The following is a 20,709-nucleotide window of genomic DNA, read 5'->3' as shown; positions in this document are numbered from 1 at the left end:
CATCAGCAGGGAGTTGGGTTGGAAGCGGAGCAGCTGGGTCTTGAACTGGCACTTATATGGGATGCTGGCATCTCTGGTGCTGCCTCCCCCCACCCCATTCGTAGTACTATACTCCCTGTCTTGTGCTGAAGTACACCAGAATTCAGCCCTAACACTTCCAGTCCCACTCCACTGGACGATCCCAGCCTCTCAACTTGTGAGAGCAAATTTAAACATTTCACAAACGAGTGAGATCATCATTCAGTATTCGAATTCTTGTGCCTGGCTCACTTCATTTAATATCAAGTCCTTCAGGTCCATCCAACCTGTTACACATGACAGGGAGGGAGGGCGAGATTGTGAGTGAGCCAGCAAGCCAGACAGTGGGAGGGTGAGAAATAGGGCAGGCGGGCGGGCGGGCATGAGACAGGGGAGGCAGGGCCAAACGGGAGAGTGAGACAGGAGGGTGGGCACACAGGCTCTTGTGGGAGGAAGAGAGTGATGGAGAGAGGGGGAGGGAGCAGGGAAGAGGCAGGAGAGGGAGTGCAGGCAGAGCCTGGGGAGAAATAGGTAGGGCAAGACACAGGTTGTGCCAGAGCGACAGCACCAAGGAGGGTGGGTACAAGAGACAGTCTGGGCGCCGAGTGCTGGTTCACTCCCCAAGTGGCTGCAATGACCAGGGCTGGGCCAGGCTGAAGCCATCCGGGTCTCCCACAGGAATGCAGGGGGCTCAAGCCCTTGGACTATCTGCTGACCTCCCTGGCCCCTTAGCAGGGAGCTGGAGGAGGAAAGGAGCAGGCAGGACTTGAAGCGGGGCCTGTATGGGATTGCTGGTGTCACATGCAGCAGCGTGACCCCCTGCTCCACAACAGCCCCATCTACAACCCTCTTATAAGGATGAAATTATTTCAAAACAAAAATAACAACTTTTGTTCAAAAACTTTTATTTACTATAAAGACAAAACACCAAAATAGGTACAAATACTATAAAATTGGTTCAATGGGGTAAAAATTTTAATTAAAATATCTTGATATATTTAAAATAACAAAGGATACATTTAAGCCAAATTTTCTTAACCCAGAGATTTTTTTTTCTTTTTCTTTTTCTTTTTTTTGTAACATTTGCTTGCACAGTAAGGTGCTACTAGAAGTCAGCCCTTCAGCCCTGGAAGTCTTAGGAATCGTAGTCACACAGCAAATGTCATTTCATTGTGGAAGTGAACTTTGGTAGAAGAAACATCTATAGGACACCTGAGGTAGTAGACCTGGAATTAACAGCAGTAGACGCTATTTACAACTTGAGTACCAAGTAACATTAAGAACACAAAAATAATTACACAATACAATTTTCAGTCCAGCTTTGATCCAAAGAAAATAAGAATATTACATCACATTTGCATTGAAAACAAAACAAAAACAACCAGCACAATTACCAGCAAGCTGAGGGAACTGGGAAGGAACTCAAACCCAGTTGGTTTGGACAGCGAGAGCCAGTCTGAGTTGGGAATGTGGTGGGCATGGTGATCTACAAGGTAATACTGATGAGCTGAGGTTCCTCAGTTTCTACAGGTGACACCTCTGCCAGACGCAGGGCCTGTCTGACCAGTAACCTTCCAGGACATACAATGGCAAGAGTGCATCCTTTAAAGCTTGCACATGAAAGAATCGGAAACAATATTACTAGAACTGTGAAAATTCTAAGTAGTCCAAAAAAAAGGTCAAGTACAACACATATACAGCTACCAAACTTCACATTTCTGTACTATTTTTTAACTCTTCAAATATTGCCAATCTTCCAAAACAAAGGAATGTAAAATTTTACTAAAACACATTCACATAAAAAAACTGCCTTTTGAAGATTATATGCAATATATCCCTGTAAACTTATCTTGTAACTTATTTTACTTCCAATTTGTGTTGTACATCTTAAATGTACTCTATATAGCTTATTTAGTTTATCCTGAGTCTTTGAGAATAACCAATTCCATTTCACACTGGCTTCTGAAGAGTTAAAACATCTCAAAGTTGTATTTAACGGTTAATTTAAAAGACTCACCAGAAAAAGGTAAAAGAACAACCATTTTCCTTTGAGATTCCATGCATCTGAATTTTACCCCAGACTAAAACCACTAGACAGCTGTGCAAAATCCAAAGGATTAGTATGTAAATACAATTCAATTTCACTTTTTTCTCTGAACATATTTTCCAAGTTCAAAGCAAAACTGTTCAAAGACATTTTCAATTGGCAATTGAATACGTTAAAATTCAGTTAAATTTTTCTTAATTGTCTACCAGGCTTACTGTTGAAGATGCATGGTAGAAGGAAAATAGCAGTTCGACTTCTTGGTGGTGATGGTGAATGAGGAACTGTTAAACACAGAGGAAGACTAAAATGGCGTGAAGCTTCCTACCGTTTACCATGAGAAACCAAAGATGTTTAAAAAAATTCAAATAAATTTCAAGGTAATCTTGATCTTGGTTGTAAGCTGCATCACACAGAACAGTTGATTTTCAGTTAATTTATATTTAACCTGCACAGTAAGAGCAGTGACTGACTCAACGTAGGTAGCGCTTTGTTTCAATTGGAAAAACAAATGAAATTAAATCAGTATTTTTAAAAATGCTTGCAGTAGCAAGATATTTAATAAACTCAAGTTCACACCTAGTTCTATTTTTTCTGGTTTGAAAAGATCACCTTTCCCTGAATGTAAAAGAAAAATGAAGGTGAAATGAAAATACAGAACCATAATTTGCAAAAACGAAATGAATGGGCCAACAGTAAAATGCACAATGAGCCACAATTGCCCAGGAATTAAAAAAATAAAGGTCAACTGTGGGTCATCAGGAAGTTATCAACTTTTAAAAATATATGGATTTACTGCTACTTGTAGCACACTCTGACCTTGAAGAGGCAGATACTGATTTTTCATAGCCAGTGACAAAAACAACGGAATTGCAGAGCCCCCTGCTTGTGATCACTCTAGAAAATGGAAGAATAATTGAAACACTCAAATTGATCCTGAGCCCCTCAGCTGCTAATATTGCTGAAAAAGTGCTCCAAAATATAAAATTGTTTATTTAGTCATGCAAACTTTACTGCTTTCCTGTTCACCTAGGGCCAGTTCTTTGAAAGGCACGGTTTACAGTTTCTGCACAAGTTGTGGACTTCTGCATACTGAGCTTAGGTACAGATCATGATTTGTCAATCACATACTTAGGTAAGGGTTCCCGCTGGCCTCGGTCACGGCTGCTCAGGGGCACGAAGGCCAGCAGGTTATCAGCGTGGTTCCTCACACGAGTCTTTTGCTCTGGCTGAGCGTCCTGTCTCTGCGACGGCGTGTCTGCACCACTGGCTACCACGTGGTACGGAAGACGGGGTGCTTCAGTAGCTCTCTTGAGGGAGGCCTGTCCTGAGGTTGCAGTTCTAAGCAGCGCAGGGCCACGTCCCGTAACCCGGGTGACAGATGTGACGGGATGGATGGAGCAGTAGTTGCACTAGCGATCTAGGAGAAAAGACCAGAGGGCTGACACTTCCCGTAGCTGGGCCTTGCGCCAGGGAGCCTGTGTGCACACACTCAACCTCGGTCATCCATTCAGCTGGGGCGCTGACGCAAAGGGAGAGGACTTTCTCTGCCAAGAGAAAAACCCCGGGAAAGCTCACCCACCAGAGGGGAGGCTTCCTCTAAACGCCGGTCAAACTTCAGGGTTTTGGCATCGGGTCAAATATACCCTATTCAGATGGGCGCTACAGGTTTTACTATCTCAAAGAACAAATGATCAAGTAGGAAATGTACTTACTCAAATGGATCCTACTTTCCTGAGAGTCACTCTCCTAGATGGTTTGTTACTTCTGCTTCATTGAACATTTTCCTTTTTAAGCACAGAAATATTTGAAGCGTAAAAGACTAAATCTGTCCAGTCTATCTAGTACATCCAAAACACAACTGCACTGATTTTTTCCTTCAGTGTCACATAAATCCTAATTCTTAGTATCAAACACTATGAAGAACTAACTCTTTGCTAAACAGGTTAAATATTAAATCATTTAAACCTACCTACTCATTCCTAATCACAAGAAAACACCCCTTAGATCTTCTTCATAAAAATCTACAAAAGGGATCACTTTAAACACTTTTTCCACCTATCAATAGATCTTGTACACTTTCTACATCAACACCAACAGCCTCACATTACTCTCTAATGTCTGTACAGCTCTGCATTGTGTGGATAATTTAATTACTTTCTTACGGATGGATACCCTAGCTAGTTCAGGTCTGGGATATTATAAGCAATAGTGTAATAGATGATCCTGAACTTGGCAACTTTCTACAGGTACATGTAAAGTAAATTTCTAACAGTGAGCACAAGTCTATTTAAAATTTCAGCAGATATTACCAAGTCATTTGCTTAAAACAGGGCGGGGGAAGGGGGGCTACAACAATTTAAACCACCACAAACATGGCATAGAACTGAGAAAGCTGTTTTTCTATCTGGTTGCCTTCACAGAGCTCAAAGTATTCATTAGAAGTTAAGCAAACTGAAAATGCTGCACAAAAATTCTCTTAGTTCTATCTACGAAGCAGAATGTAACTGAACCTGTTAAAATGCAACTGTGCAATATGAACTCACTTCCTATTATCTCCAGGGTTTCACCAAAACTCTGAGAACAGCATCAAACTTTGAAATCGATACTGGCCGTGAGTGTTTACTGAGCACCTTCTGTCCAGGGAGGAAGAGAAGTGCATCACACATGAAGGGACTCGAGGGCAGCCAGAGTTTGACCCACAGAAAAGGGACGGGGGAGGACGGAGGAAGACAGGAGAAGAGTGATGGTATGAAACAGGGGTTGTCCAAGGTGGCTAAGGACGTGCAGAGAGCACATGGCAGGTGAGAGGTAACGTGGGCACCAAGTGCCCAAGGCCCTCCTGTATCTGATTCTCTTCATAATCTCATGAAGTAGGCACTATTTTTACACCTATTTCACAAATGAGCAAACCGAGGGTAAACACAAAAAGTCATCTTAGTGTCCCATGGCCACTGAGGGCTGGAGTCAGGGTGTGAAACAAGAGGGTCTGACTCCAAAGCCTGTACTACTATGACGGGACTGCTCAAAGCTAAAAATCTCAACCACTCCACTAGTCCATGGAGGAAATGGAGAATGGATTTAATAGCTGTAAAAAGCTAGAAAGAATTTGGCAAGACCTGGTTGTGAATTTTTTAGATACACAAAATGGAAAATTAAATTTTTAAAAAATTATGAATTGTGAAAATACATAAATCTTCTAGTTTTTTTTTTTTTTTTTTTTTTTGACAGGCAGAGTGGACAGTGAGAGAGAGAGACAGAGAGAAAGGTCTTCCTTTGCCGTTGGATCACCCTCCAATGGCCGCCACTGCAGCCGGCGCACCGCGCTGATCCGATGGCAGGAGCCAGGATCCAGGTGCTTTTCCTGGTCTCCCATGGGGTGCAGGGCCCAAGCACCTGGGCCATCCTCCACTGCACTCCCTGGCCATAGCAGAGAGCTGGCCTGGAAGAGGGGCAACCGGGACAGAATCCGGTGCCCCAACCGGGACTAGAACCCGGTGTGCTGGCGCCGCAAGGTGGAGGATTAGCCTATTGAGCCACGGCGCCGGCTCAATCTTCTAGTTTTTAAAGTGACAGATATATGCAAGGGACTTCAAAAAGTCCATGGAAAAACAGAACTAAAAAGATTTATTTTGGAGCAAAAAAGTTTCCACAATTTTTTAAAGCTAGAAACCTTTTCTTCATGCATTTCATGTATACGAGTTTAGGAACATACCTATAAACTTTGAAGCCCCCTTGAACATGAGCAATGACTCAGTATTAGAAAATTCAGTGTTTGTAGTGACTTACAAAGCATGCCTACTTCAACTAGTGACAACTGATCACACAGGCCACCAACACTGACAACCCCAAGTTCCTGGAGACATATTTATTTCAAGGAAGCTTTAACTTTGTGTTGGACTGATCATTAGCGAGAACCTGTGAGAATATGCCTCCTGTCACTTTGAGCCCAAAGGAGAAATTCTGACCTCACAATTACCTTAAATATTAAAGCAAGATGATTGGAGTGTTTTTCTGCATTCCAAGGTGGTTTTGCGCAAGCCATTTCTATAATAGCACAGCCAACACTCCAGACGTCACAGCTCCTACCATACTGCTGACCTCTTAGTACCTGAAATACAGAAGAGTTAATTTGGAAATGGGACTTATTTAAATAAAAACCATTTTGCAGTTATGAATACTAGCTTTTTAACTTCAGAGCAAAACAACGGTACCAAGAGCAATGACATGGACTATCTGCTGTTTCATCTGTTTCACTAACAAGATTACTCTCCTATCTGCAACAAATATTCTGGGAAATTGTGAGATTCTAGAGTCCTGTCACAGAATTGGGAGGCAGCCCAGTGCTCCTGGTAAAGCAGGGGACCAGAGGACAACACTGACTGATCACATGAACATGAAGGGCTCTGCCACAGGAGCCACGCAAGTTCAACGTCTCCCACTGCCAGGAAGACCAACCTCTGTGTGTTCATCTCCCTTCAGAAGAGACAAACTATTACAATTTTTTATTGTGTGCACTTTGGTTTTACTACAAAACAGCTACCGTAAATTACCCAGCAATTCCTGGTTAGAAACACTGAGCAAATCTACTAAAGCCGAACTTCTATAATTCTGTCAAGATAAAGACAGAAAGGCCTGAAATGAAGACTACTATTAAGGGGCTGGAACTGTGGCGTGTAGTGGGCTAAGCCACTGACTGCAACGTCAGCATCCCACATGGGGGCCAGTTCGTGTCCCAGCTGCTCCATTTCCAATCCAGCTCCTTGCTAAGGTGCTTGGAGAGCAACAGAAGATGGCCCAAGTATTGGGAGACACAGCAGAAGCTCCTGGCTTCGGCCTGGCCCAGCCCCAGCTATTGCAACCACCTGGGGAGTGAACCAGTGGAGGGAGATATCTGTAACTCTACCTTTTGAATAAATAAAATCAATCTTCTAAAAAAAAAAAACAAAAGAATACTATTAAAATCTTATTTTTAGGGCTGCAGACTTCTAATTGGTAAGTATAAATAGGATACCGATGCTTGATAATATGGTGTAATGCTGTCGCACAGAACTCCAAACATTTTCTTTTATTGCACTCAAAGCTGCTTCTCACCTCAGGTGCCATGAATGCGATCGTCCCCAGTAACTGTCCCTGAAACTCTCCTGCACCAGTGCCTTTCGATGCCAACCTGGCTGCAGCTCCAAAATCTGCAATTCTCAGTCTCTGACCTGTGCTGTCAATCAGCAAATTGGCACCTGTCAACAAGAAGAGCAAATGACCTATGTTAACAAAATAAGGACAGATTAAAAATCCAGAAGAGGCTACTGAGGAAGTCGGGACTGCGGCAAAGAAAAGAAGGGGATTCCTGTCCCAGGCGCCATGGCAGCTGGTCTCGTCCCCTCACTGCGTGATCACTACAGGGACCCGGGTCATCTCCGGCAAAGTAACCGAAAGCCTCAGAGGGCCGGTCTGAAGGACAGGCACAGGGACACAGTGAAGCTGAAGTACTGAGACCTTCAACAGAATGATTTCCAACAAACACTTTTTTTCCAAAATTACAATTTTAGTGTGACTTTCATTTTAAGACAGTTCTGTTGAAGCATTAACTGATCTAGACCAAGTCAAACTGTCACAGCTTAATGTTACAGAACTACTTCAATACATCATCAAACACCAGCTAGAGACTTATGACAGAAGACCAACATTGCTCTGAACAAAAATAAGCTGAACTTGCAAAATATTTGGAAGGATTTTTCTTGAAAGAAGTTTAAGATATTCCAGTTATTCTCAATAAACAGAAATGTTTTCAGAGTCAGAACACCATGAAGTCAAGAGACCCAAATTCTACACTTTCTGCCACCAACAGCAGTAAATCTGTGAAAAGCTAGCCTCCGACACAGGGAAAGCAACTGCCTGTAGCGTGAGGAACACGGATCAAGCCACCCGACGCTCCTTACAGCTCTAACATCCTAGAGCTCAAGATGAACAATCCCTCAGCTAGACACTTGGTTCAGAGCAATTACGTGCATTGTCTCACTGTCACCAACAATGCACCAAGAATGCCCCACCTTTGACATCTCTGTGAATGATCTGGTTCTCATGGAGGTAGGACAGGCCACGAAGCAGCTGCTCAGTATAATTAATAACGACTGATTCCTTAAAGGCTCCGTATTTACTCAGCAAATGGGCCACAGATCCCCCTAGAAGAGAAACACAAAACACTAATGATAAACCGAAGCCAGAATTTAAAGTATTCATTACACTTTGGTTCCTTAAGCTTGTTACTGTATGAGCTCACATTCACATCTGAAACGTTATATTTATATCCCAGAAGTGAAACTGAAATGAACTAACACATCCTGAACTATCTCAAAAGTCTATATTAGGAGAGATTTTCATGGAACCCTCATGGAACAAGTTAAGGGGACGGACAAGACTTCAGAAGCTTTTAAAGTTAACAATTTTGGCTAGAACTGTTCCTGAAAAGTACTATTCATTTCTGCCTTCTCAACCAAAATATACAGAACGTGACGGGGTGAGGTCTGCCCATACTGGAGCATGTGGCTTCAGGTCTTAGCTTTGGCCCCCGATTCCGGCTTCTTGCAAAGCAGACTCTAGGAAACATCTGATGGCTCAAGCAGTTGGGCCCCTCCACATGGGCACCTGGATTGAGCGCTGGTTCCCAGTTTCAGAGGCATTTGGTGAGGGACCCAGTGAATGGGAGCTTGATCTCTCTCTCTGCCACCCACCAACCAACCAAAACACTTATTAATGGCTAAGTAAAAAATACTAACATGAGGACAGTTGTTGTGGCCCCAACACGTTGATCTGCTGCTTGGGACACCTGCAACCCACATACAAGAATTTGCTTCGTGTCTTAGCTTTTCTACTTCTGATCTAGCTACCTGCAAGTGCACCTGGGAGGCAGCAGATAATGGCTTAGGTACTTGGGGCCCTGCCACCCACATGGGAAAATGAAAGGAGCTTCTGGCTTCAGCCTGGGCCAGCCCCAGCCTTTGTGGGCAGTTGTGGAGTGAACCAGTAGATAGAAGATCTGTCTCAACTAAATCTTAAGAAAAAATTTAAAATGCTAACATGTTATTGAGCAGAGGATAAAGAGAATGAGAAGGAAGAGCCAAAAGACCCAGAGTTAGGCTGCATCCACAGTGACCACTGACTAGCTCTAACCTGGGACAAGTAACACACTCAAAGATCCTCATTTAAATAATCAACCTATCTACTCTGTATATCCTCAAGAAAAGTAAAAGAAAAAGGAAGGAAGAGAGACAGTAGGTGGGAAGTATCACTGTGCTCCTAAATCTGTATATATGAAATACACAAAACTTGTTCACCTTAAAAAAAAAAAATACACTCAAGAACTGACAGGCAAACAAAAAGGCATTTTAAAACACATACGAACCTAAGAAGTTAATCTATCGTAACTCAAGTCACTTTACCATATACATGGTATAACACAAGATAAAACTTAGTCTTTGTCCGAGTTGACAAGGTTTAACTTTATGCTTCAGTGCTAGTTTATCTGTTAGGTTTCTCCAATTGTATCTTAATTTTGTTTATTATTGGAACACTCCTAAATCAATCCAGTTAGTGATGATCACCTGGGATCTTTTATATGCAGGTGGAAAAAATTATAAAACAATGCTACACAATTATTTAAAAACACCTAGAACAATTAAAAAGGTAGAGGCAGTAACTATTTATATTTACATGAAAGATAACGTATTTGCAGTTTCTATGTTTGGGGTGACTTACTTTAGGAAATCCAAGGCATTTAATAAAATTTTTTCCTAGACTTACCAGCAGCCAGTTAAGTATGTACAAGTCTAATCTACAGCATGCACACACCTGCCATCCACTCAATGAAGAGATTATAGTTGCTCTTCTCACACGTGGCTCCCAACATCCTGATGATGTTCGGGTGATTCAGATGGCTCATCATTCTGATCTCTTCTCGCAGGGCTTCCACCACTTCCTCCTGCTCAGAGGACGTGTTTCTGACATATGTCACCTATTTCAAATAAACATTCACAAAGTGTTGAATTCTGATGAGATTCTATTACAGCTTTCACTTAACAATCTGATCTAAAATGACAAATCCTGATTAGCTGATACACTAATAGCAGCTGCCAACATGATGTACTTTGTGAAAAGGCCAAATCAGATGCTTGTGGACAGTCAATCTAGCCAAGCAAGCATCTGAAATGTAAAAAAAAAATACAAAAACTTGAGATACAGCCAATTCTCTATAGAGTAAAAATAGGAAAAGCCTCATCGAAAAAAAAAATACCCTTTTTTTTTTTTACAGGTAGAGTGGACAGTGAGAGAAAGACAGAAAGGTCTCCCTTTGCTGTTGGTTCACCCTCCAATGGCCACCGCGGCCGGCGCACCACGCTGATCCAAAGGCAGGAGCCAGGTGCTTCTCCTGGTCTCCCATGGGGTGCAGGGCCCAAGCACTTGGGCCATCCTCCACTGCACTCCCTGGCCACAGCAGAGAGCTGGCCTGGAAGAGGGGCAACCAGGACAGAATCTGGCACCCTGACCGGGACTAGAACCCTGTGTGCCGGCGCCGCTAGGCGGAGGATTAGACTATTGAGCCGCGGTGCTGGCTAAAAACAATACTTTTAAAAATGAAAGCTTTATAATTTTAAAATTCATATCCTGATAAGCATGCTCATTTAAAAAAGTAAAGCACAGGGGGACCAGTGCTCACATATTGAGTAGGGCTTCCGCCTGCAACGCGGGCTCCCACATGGGCACTGGTTCTCGTCCTGTTTGCTCCACTTACCCAGTTCACTGCTAATGAGACTGGGAAAGGCAGCGGAAGACGGTCTAAGTGCTTGGGCCACTGCTACCCAAAGGGGCAACCTGGAAGAAGCTCCTGTGTTCAGCCTGGCCCAGTCCTGACCACTGTGGCCATCTGGGGAGTGAACAACTGGATAGAACATCTCCCTCTGTTTCTCCCTAACTCTGATTTTCAAGGAAATACATAAATCTTAAAATCTAACTTCTATGAGGCCTACCTTGGTATTATCTCTTACCAAGCTTCAACTGTTCATAAACTATTTCATGACGGTTCTGGTGGTCTGGCAATATCTACTTTGAAATTTAGGTTTCCCAAAGTTTACAGAACTAAAATACACATACACACAAAGATACCTCATTTATTCTTTTTACCTGCTCATGCTTTTTATAATTTGAATCATTTCATTTATATGCTCACTAGATATTTACCTGTTTAACAGCCATTAAAGTTCCAGTTCCCACATCTTGAGCCTGATAACAAGAAGAAAACGCTCCAAGGCCTATCTGCTGCCCCTTCAGCCACTCGGTGTCTTCTCTGTAAGGCTGTTTTGCTTTGGTATGTCCTGGTAGAGTTTCTGGTGTCTGTATGTTAAATGGAAGCAATCTTTACTGTTCAGTTAAAAGGGTAAGGTTTCTGTGAAAAAATATTACTCTTGTTCAGTCTGGGTTCCCAAAACACCATTATACTTGACTCTGAACGGCCGCTGTGAGTGACCGATGTCTAATGCAGAAGTGATCCCCATTACAGAATCACAGAAGTGAGTCCACAGAATCACATACAGATGCCTTAGAAATAAGGCAAGGAGTATTGCTGCTTAAACAAGACAAACATCATTACTTAATAATTCTGTGAGAAACCTGACTGCATTGATTAAGCTCTGTTAAAAGCAGCATTTCTGAATTTAGCACGATCCAAGCAAACTCTGTCTCCTCTTAGGAGACTCTATACTTACATCCTGTTGGATAATGATGATATCTTCTCCGTTTTCAACCTGCAGTTGAGGAACTATGGGGAGGGCATCCTGCGATGCTGACATTGCCATGGCAATGGCTAAAGCTTCTTCTTCCTCAGCTTCCATCTTCTCTTTGCACTTCTGATTATGATTTACATCATCTTTGTAGGTGTCATCATTCTCAGCCTTTTCAGGAGACAGGACAGCAACTTCTGACTTGAAGGTTACTGTTGTGTCACTAGAAGGCATGGAAGCTTCAAGAAGGTCCTCGATACTGGAGTTGAGCTCTGTATTGACATCTAATCTGCCTTTCTCCTCGACTGGGGTGAACACTGTCTCATCACTGGGTATAACAGCGTTACTACCATGGCTGCTACTGCCAATGCTGTCGTCACATTTGGAAGTAGTGCTCAGATCAAGTGTCATGCCATTTTTTGAGGCATCTCCCTGTTTACTTGTATTACCTGGCGTAGGTCGAGATGGCTTTGGCCTGTGTATGTTACTGGAGGGCAGGGGTCTCGATTGAGTAAAGATTGGGGAGAGTTTATCTGAGTCTTTGTTTTCACAACAGTTTCTCTGGAATTGTAGAGAAAACTTGCGTTGTGTCTGAGGAGATGCAGAGGGTATTTTGCAGGGAACGAATCCCTGAGGTCTATGCTTACAGACATCTGTTACAGTGCCGGCTGGTCCAGATGGGGCCGAGGAGGAAGGGGTTGATAAGGCTGGGAACCCTAATTGCGAATGATGAGATAAAGGAGAAGAGTTCAAACACTGACTGTGGGGTCTGCCTTTTGTCTGAATCACTGGCTTTGGCTGCTCTGTTGTTGCTGAACAAGGAAGTCCCAGTGAAATGCTGGCCAGTCTGTCAGAAATGTCCTCTGAGCTGGCACTCAATTTTGCAGCACACAATCCTTTTCCAGTTTTCTCTGTATGGGCTGTGCACTCACGGGAGCCGTTCTCTGTGGTTTCGGGATAGCTGTTAGGGACAGATGCCTGCAGAAAGCTGTCCTGGCGGCGTCCCAGGCCGTCTTCCATGTCTAGCTGGATGGCCTCAGCAATTTCCACCTCATCCGCAATAGCCAGCAGCCGGCGGCGCATCCTGGTGAAGTGAGTAGAGCTGGAGACGGTCAGCATCTCCAACAGCTTTGAAAACACGTGGGGCACTGCGGTCACCATCCTCGCAGAACTCAAGTAGATCCTTCGGGAGAGTTTACCCACCATTGAGTGGGAATTATCAATGGACTGCAAAGCAAAGGTTAAGAGGGACAGCAGCTTCTTATACCTGGAAAAAAAAAATTCCATCACTACAAAAGTTCAAATTACTGAAAAATACATGCAGATAAAATGGTTTCAATTTACACTTTGTACACTTCAAAAAGCCACTTAATATAAAGGATTTACAAATCTGTAATTACACAGCCTAGCTTTCAGGTTTTTATGTCAATCAAATATTAAGGTATCAGTATCCTACCTATGCTCTATGTAAATTCTGAATCTTTCATAGTTCTAATATGTGTCACTCTTAAGGGGCATAAAGGATGAGAAAGAAGGAAGGAGAAAGAGAAGAAAAACTACCTGATTTCAACAGGCTCAGCTTGTGAGACGTCAGTACTGACAATATGAGGATAAAATTCAGCAGGAAACTCCAACAACAGTCTATCTACAAGACAAAGGCGGCCCAGGAGTTCTTGCCAGTTGTTTGATTCAATTTGGTTTCCAAGAATACAATTTAAGACATAATCAACACCACCAATTCCAATGGATCCTAAAAAAGGAAAGTCAAAATAAATGACTGAAAAATAGCGATGCTAAAATCTCACACAAAACATAAACAGTATAAGGCAATAAAAGTACTCCAAATTATATTAATGTTAAGAGTTTCTCTTCAATTCATTCAGGTCTCTATAGCTGAACGAATCCATTTAAATTACTTCAAAATCTTGTAACTGCCCCATGAGGGATTACGACATTAGACAGACTGCTAGGAAAAATGATGCAACAGGTTGTATTAATTTGAAGTTGTATTAATTACCAGCTTTAAGTATTTCTCTACCAACTGCCAACTCTCCTGCTTGGCCTTTGCACAATTCCAACAGTGTTGATATGGACAACTGACTTGTGCGGCTGAAAATGAAAGAAAAGCAATGTGAATCCTGGATGTAAGATAACAATGTACACCAGTATTAGTGCAGTAATGAAACGCTTTTTGAGAAAGTGGGAAAATCACATTTTCAGAGTGTTTACTTTTTCACCTTTAGAGGTGAAACATAACAGTGCCACTAGAAATTCATTATTAGCTCTAATTTCATAAATTTAAACTTATCCTCTATGTTAAGCACAGAGTCTTCAGCACTGGCTCTTAGGATGTACTGATTTAAATATCAAATGAGATAAAAGTTTAACTTTCATTACTATATCTTGTTAAAAAGAATGCAGATGCTGACATTTTGATTTCCGAACTTCACTAAGAATTACAAACAAGCTCCCATTCAAATCCCTTATATTCTCTGAGATAGCCAGAATGAGTTCCCAGTATCAAAAAGCTGTTTTAAAGTATTTCTTAGGGCTTAACTTGTTCAAGCGACCAAATGAACAACCTAACTTTAGATTCAGAAACTGAAAAACAAATGCCACAAACTTAAGTTCTCAAAAAAAAAAGCCTATTCTAGTATTGAAAATGACAAGATTTTCTATATGCATTTTACAAATTATTTGTGAATTTGCCCATGTTATTCAGTTATAAAGTTTTCTCTAAGCAACAAGAAAACTTTCAGTAGGTAGGCTTCTGTAGACAAATGAATGCAAGATAAACTTTGGGAGATAAGAAACTAGTCAAATCACACAATTATTGAGATCCTCTGCAAACTCAGTTAACTTGGGGAGGAAAAGAAAAAATGGACTGAGGCAACACAAGGAAGACTCAACACTTCAAGATCTGCTGGGATGTAGAGATGGGAACCACCAAGCAACTGTTTACTGGAGCTATGCTTATTAAAGGAAGTGGTCTTTTCCTTCTACTTGGTGAAACAGGAAAATAAAAGACAACAATTGGTTTAAAAGAATGGCTTGTGCTGATTTTTATACAGTCCCTATTCCTCATTTCACTATATCAGACTTTTCTTTCAAGTTAGGGTTACTCTTGTTCCTTATCAATTTTCAAGGATATTTCAGAAATAAATGGGATTTCATAAAAAATTATAAAAACTCTCCTTAAAATTCTGTTACACTGAAAATAATGGAATTTTTGGGTTCCTGATAGTAATGTGTAGCAGACATAATGATTTTTTTTTTTTTTTTTTTTTTTTGACAGGCAGAGTGGACAGTGAGAGAGAGAGACAGAGACAAAGGTCTTCCTTTGCCATTGGTTCACCGGCGCACTGCGCTGATCTGAAGGCAGGAGCCAGGTGCTTCTCCTGGTCTCCCATGGGGTGCAGGGCCCAAGCACTTGGGCCATCCTCCACTGCACTCCTGGGCCACAGCAGAGAGCTGGCCTGGAAGAGGGGCAACCGGGACAGAATGCAGCGCCCTGACCGGGACTAGAACCCGGTGTGCCGGTACCGCTAGGCGAAGGATTAGCCTAGTGAGCCGCGGCGCCGGCCCCAGACATAATGATTTTACTGGTTCCTATCCTGTGTAACTCATCTTCTAAAATCAGATTCAACTCTACAGATATTTGTTAATGTTTATATCAACTGGATTTCAGATTAAGAACATTATTTAAAAGAATCAATATAATAATGTATTGTGTTATGCTGTTAGGCTGGCTTTTATTTGTCATTAATTCTTTCCTCTAGTCCTTAAGAACTTTAATTTCCAACTTAATGTTACAGAACAGTATTCAGGCATTTAATAAATGTGGCAAGTACTCCCCAGGTGTGAGGTCTCTCCTACACGACGGATTGAAGCGGCTCATCAGTGAGGCCTTACCTGTTGGCATCAGCACACTTGACGAGGATGGTGTCAACAACTGGTCGGAGGAGTCTCTGGAGCTTGATTCTTTCTGCCAGACTGTGGCAAGGAGTGTACACCAGCATAGCTCGCAATGTTTTCTGGGGAGGAAACACTGAAGGTCAGATTAACCAGGAGCATTAGAGACAATGGACTAATCTGAGACACTCTGAGCGACAAAATAATGATAGGGATGGATTATAACTCAGAATAAATCCATCAGTCTATAATGGCATGAACAAATAGCCAAATAAACAAACAAATGTGGTGGAAAGGAATTCTCCAAACTCAGCAATTTTTAAAAGTCTGAATTCAAATAATTTGAAAAATTACTGTTTAATAAGAATAGGATCTAACCGAAAAGAGCTCCTGATGGCCAAAGTTGGGATAATTTGAGCAACAAAGTAAATAATGCGTTACCTATGATCCCCAGAACACCCACAAGTTCACATTATTGTAAATTAAAATCTGAATAGAAGGGCCAGTACTATGGTGTAGTGGGCTAAGCCTCTGCCTGTGGTGCTAGCGTGTCATATGGGCACTAGTTCAAGTCCTGGCTGCTCCACTTCCTATCCAGCTCTTTGTTATGGCCTGGGAAAGCAGCAGAAGATGGCCCAAGTCCTTGGGCCCCTGCACCTGTGTAGGAGACCCAGAAAAACTCCTGGCTCCTGGCTTTGGATCAGCTCAGCTCTGGCAGTTGCAGGCACCTGGGAAGTGAGTCAGCAGACAGACAATCAGTCTCTCCCTCTCTCTAACTCTACCTCTCAAAAAATTAAATACAATCTTTAAAAAAAAAATCTGAATAGATACATGAATGGGGAAGAGACAGCTCTTCTTTACAGAAGAATTCCAATTAATTAATGTGGAAAGAATGAGGACGACAGAAAAATCAACGTTAGAAGACCAGCTCTAATAGTGTAGTAATAATTGCTCCAGGTCAGATTTGCTGACAAACGGTAACATCAATGGGCAAAATTTCAACTCTTATTTATACAGTTTCAAAGTATCTCTCAAGATACTTATTTATTTTTATTTTTAAAGATTTATTATTTAAAGTCAGATTACAGAAAGCGAGAGAAAAAAAGTGAGAGATCTTCCATTGCTGCTGCAACTGTGAACCCCAAATGGTAGCAACAGCTGGGGCTGAGCCAAGCCAAAGCCTGGAGGCCAGGGGCTCTCAGGGTCTCCCAAGTGGGTAGCAGGAGCCCCAAATACTTGGGCCATCTTCCACTGCTTTTCTTGGGCCATTAGCAGGGAGCTGGGTCAGAAATTGAGCAGCTGGGACTCAAACCAGCACCCATATGGGATGCTGGCATTGCAGACGGTAGCTTAACACACCATGCCACAGTGCCAGCCCGATATTTATTAACAGTAAATTCATAGTGGAGAAAGCAGACATCACTCAAACTGAGAGCATCAGCCACTGTTACAGTGTACTGAGGAGGGAAGGGTACAGCACCCCTGTGGTAATCTTGTGAAAAGTGCACAATAACCACAGGTATGCATCAGAAACACGCACATGGATGGGCACTCTACAAAACAACTGGCTGGTAAGGCTCAGGAGTCAAGGTCATGTAAGGGAAGGCTGAGGAATCATCACAGAGGATCAACAGATTAAGAGGAAAGGATGACTGAGTACGATGCGGCATCCTGGACTGGATCCTGGGACAGAAAAAACTGTTAGTGGGAAAACTGACACGTGAATAAAGTCTGCAGTTTAGCTATAAAGTATACTGCTGGCACAGCTGGGAAGATTGAAATAGGAACCTGACAGTATGCAGTAATACTGTTATTAAGGAGAACATGCTGGTTGCAACTGGTTACACAGAACAATGTATGTATTCTTTTTTTTTTGACAGCTAGAGTTAGACAGTGAGAGAGAAAGACAGAGAGAAAGGTCTTCCTTCCATTGGCTCACCCCTAAATGACCGTCACGGCTGGAGCTACGCCGATCCGAAGCCAGGAGCCAGGTGCCTCCTCCTGGTCTCCCATGCGGGTGCAGGACCCTAGCATCTGGGCCATCCTCCACTGCCTTCCCAGGCCACAGCAGAGAGCTGGCCTGGAAGAGGAGCAACCAGGACTAGAACCTGGTGCCCACATGGGATGCCAGCACTGCAGGCGGAGGATTAACCAAGTGAGCCACGGCGCCAGCCCCACAATATAAATATTCTTAAGAGGCACATGCTAAGTGATTGGAGGACAAAATGTCATGATGCCTAGAAATAACTCCACAATGGTTCAGCAAAAAACTAGGGATGGGGAGGGAAGAGGGAAGAATAAAGACAGGGAAAGAGGGAGGTGTGTGGTGGAAGAAAAGAGAAGAAAAGCTTTGAAGGTAGGACCACTTCTGTCTCTGCTGAGCCTGGCACACTACATAACTGCCAACGGACGAGAACGTGGCATCCTTTCTATGGTGCCCATCTCAAGCGGCTTCCAGGCCAGCTGACAGTCTGAACTGCAGGATAACCAGATGGCATCTGCAGGGAGAGCAATATGGTGAGAGGACAGGGTCGCCACTGGCTGGGAAGATGAGGGACAGCTCACAGAAGATGGACCCTCGAAAGGAGAAACATACCAGGCAGTCAAGTGTGCCTAAAAGTTTGTGTTAGAAAACCGGTAGGAAGTTAAGAGGCAAAAAGCTGGGTGAAGAGCACTGTTCTATGGCACACATTGTCCCTCCGCATGTTTCATGGAAAAACAGGACAGGGTCATGACAGTTAGTGTCATGGCACTCTCTTCTGTGAAATGGCTCCTGTGTTTCCACACAAAAATGCTTACTAAAAATCATGCAAAATGCTTCTTAAAAAGAAATTCTCCTTAATATCAACAGATACCAAATTAAAAGCAAAGTAGGGCCGGCGCTGCGGCTCACTAGGCTAATCCTCCGCCTAGCGGCGCCTGCACACCGGGTTCTAGTCCCGGTCGGGGCGCCGGATTCTGTCCCGGTTGCCCCTCTTCCAGGCCAGCCCTCTGCTGTGGCCAGGGAGTGCAGTGGAGGATGGCCCAGGTGCTTGGGCCCTGCACCCCATGGGAGACCAGGAAAAGCACCTGGCTCCTGGCTCCTGCCATCGGATCAGCGCGGTGCGCCGGCCGCATCGCGCCAGCCGCGGCGGCCATTGGAGGGTGAACCAACGGCAAAGGAAGACCTTTCTCTCTGTCTCTCTCTCTCACTGTCCACTCTGCCTGTCAAAAAAAAATAAATAAATAAAAAAAATAAAAAAAAAAAAGCAAAGTAACTTGGATCCCTTTACTATCCCTTAAGTTATTATCACTTTAGTCACATGTCAAGTACCTGCTCAGGAACACGGTAAGGTATGAACAGCAGGACACTGCTGCTTGATGGGGACAGCTAACTGCACGTAAGGAAACCTGACCAGATTAAAATCAGTACAATGGAAAATTAAATGAGAGGTCGGTTACATGGAAAACTGTCATTTCCTGGGATTTTGGAAGAAAAATACACTTCAGATTTTCCAGAGTTAAGTCACATAAAGTAGCTCTATTGTATCTGGAAAACAGTATCTGAAACAATCAGCAAAGGAACCCCGCAATGAGATGGTTAGGGAATAAAGCTACTTACTAAAGCAGCAACGTACACTTTGTAGACAGGGTCGGCGCAGACCACCGACAAGACGTTGCAGCACGCCTCCACCACGTCCCCAGAGACGCTGGCCTGTGGAGACCCACTGGCGGCTCCCACGCTCGGACTGCTGCCACCGCTGCCCCCGGAATTTCCAGTGCTCTCCCCATTTGCCAACAGCAGGGCCCCACTAACATCATGGGAAAGACGCCTGAGGGCCATCTCTCTGACATTCCAGTTTCTAGAAAATAAGCAGCCAACGAGTTCCATTCCAAACACCTGTATCAAACACAGTGAATTCAACGGGAAGAAAAACAGGTGAACCCACAGCACTGTAAGCAAGCTTTTCAATTTCTACAGAAAAACTGGACATTTCTGACATCTTTACACAACTGCAAAATATGTGCAGCCATTTAAGATAGTGATGAGGAATTTTACACTCAAGTTTAACTGGTGATTCTCAAACCATTACCACTCATTAGTGTAAGAAAAATTAAGAGTAAACTCCATTAAGAATGAGACGGATAAGTATACATGCCTAGGTCTGTACCCTTCAGGCTTACCCACACCATCCTCCAAACAAAACACTGTGAAGAAACCCTTCCAGAGAAAAAGCCTGGAACAGGATTTACAGAAGCCACACTGGGACACACAGTAGAGTGGTTCAAGAGCAGACGCTAGTGGTAAACTAAAAGCATTTATTTGGTTTTTGTCTTAGACCAAAAAATGGCTTTAAAAAACCCACTAAATCAAAAATACCTTAAACAGAAAAAAAAAAAAAAAACCAGGTAAGATTATAGTGCATAGAGTGGCAAATCAAAAACTAAAGAAAAAATGTTTGTGCTCACAATAGCAAAGGACAGTGCAGTACCTAGAACTAATGTGTGTGTCCTGACAGCATCCTTACCACGACCCTCCAGAGACACAGCAAAGAAAGGAAAGCATAAATGCTCTTGACTTTCAGCTTATCAGGTAAAAGCAAGCGTAACACCTAGCACAATTTATCATGTGCAAAAATCTCTAGATAGTCAAGATGTGTAAACACATTTTGGGGAAAACGAACGACATACTTATTTTAAAAAATATGTGCTGCTATAAAGGAGAAAAAACCAACTAGAATATAATGAGTGAACTTCTGGCACTGTTAAGTGGCAAACCGCTATTAAGTTTTAATTGTTTTACATGATGTTCTTACTAAAGAACCCAGAATCCACAGCCTAGTCTGAGCTAAAGCTTAAACAGAAACAAACCAGAGCACTGCTCTGAGAGAACAGCATCCAAGGCCGCCCAGAACCAGCTTGACGGTTCTTGAGGGCTCATGACGAGCAGGGGAGGGCTTCTGTTGAAACATTACTAATGAA

The 20,709-nt window shown here is 42.9% G+C and overlaps 1 protein-coding gene across 2 annotated transcripts in view; it reads right to left on the bottom strand.

The window, feature by feature from the left end:
* Positions 1–906: 906 nt before the first annotated feature.
* Positions 907–20,709, bottom strand: part of MAP3K1 (mitogen-activated protein kinase kinase kinase 1) — a 74,687-nt gene continuing 54,884 nt past the window's right edge. For both annotated transcript variants that reach the window (XM_051853771.3, XM_089313179.1), the window contains exons 10-20: positions 19,349–19,627; positions 15,748–15,869; positions 13,853–13,944; positions 13,396–13,585; positions 11,821–13,102; positions 11,297–11,449; positions 9,911–10,073; positions 8,113–8,244; positions 7,157–7,299; positions 6,042–6,173; positions 907–3,482 (exon numbers count right to left, since the gene is read on the bottom strand). In XM_051853771.3, the coding sequence (XP_051709731.1) occupies positions 3,333–3,482; positions 6,042–6,173; positions 7,157–7,299; positions 8,113–8,244; positions 9,911–10,073; positions 11,297–11,449; positions 11,821–13,102; positions 13,396–13,585; positions 13,853–13,944; positions 15,748–15,869; positions 19,349–19,627 (2,838 nt within the window). In that variant the 3' untranslated portion in view covers positions 907–3,332. The remainder of the gene's footprint in view (positions 3,483–6,041; positions 6,174–7,156; positions 7,300–8,112; positions 8,245–9,910; positions 10,074–11,296; positions 11,450–11,820; positions 13,103–13,395; positions 13,586–13,852; positions 13,945–15,747; positions 15,870–19,348; positions 19,628–20,709) is intronic.

Source organism: Oryctolagus cuniculus, chromosome 14 (genome assembly GCF_051225735.1).
Source record: "Oryctolagus cuniculus isolate XC-2025 breed Fujian yellow rabbit chromosome 14, ASM5122573v1, whole genome shotgun sequence".
NCBI lineage: Eukaryota > Metazoa > Chordata > Mammalia > Lagomorpha > Leporidae > Oryctolagus > Oryctolagus cuniculus.
The sequence above is the reverse complement of the archived record's forward strand: the minus strand, read 5'-3'. Positions and strand labels throughout refer to the sequence as shown.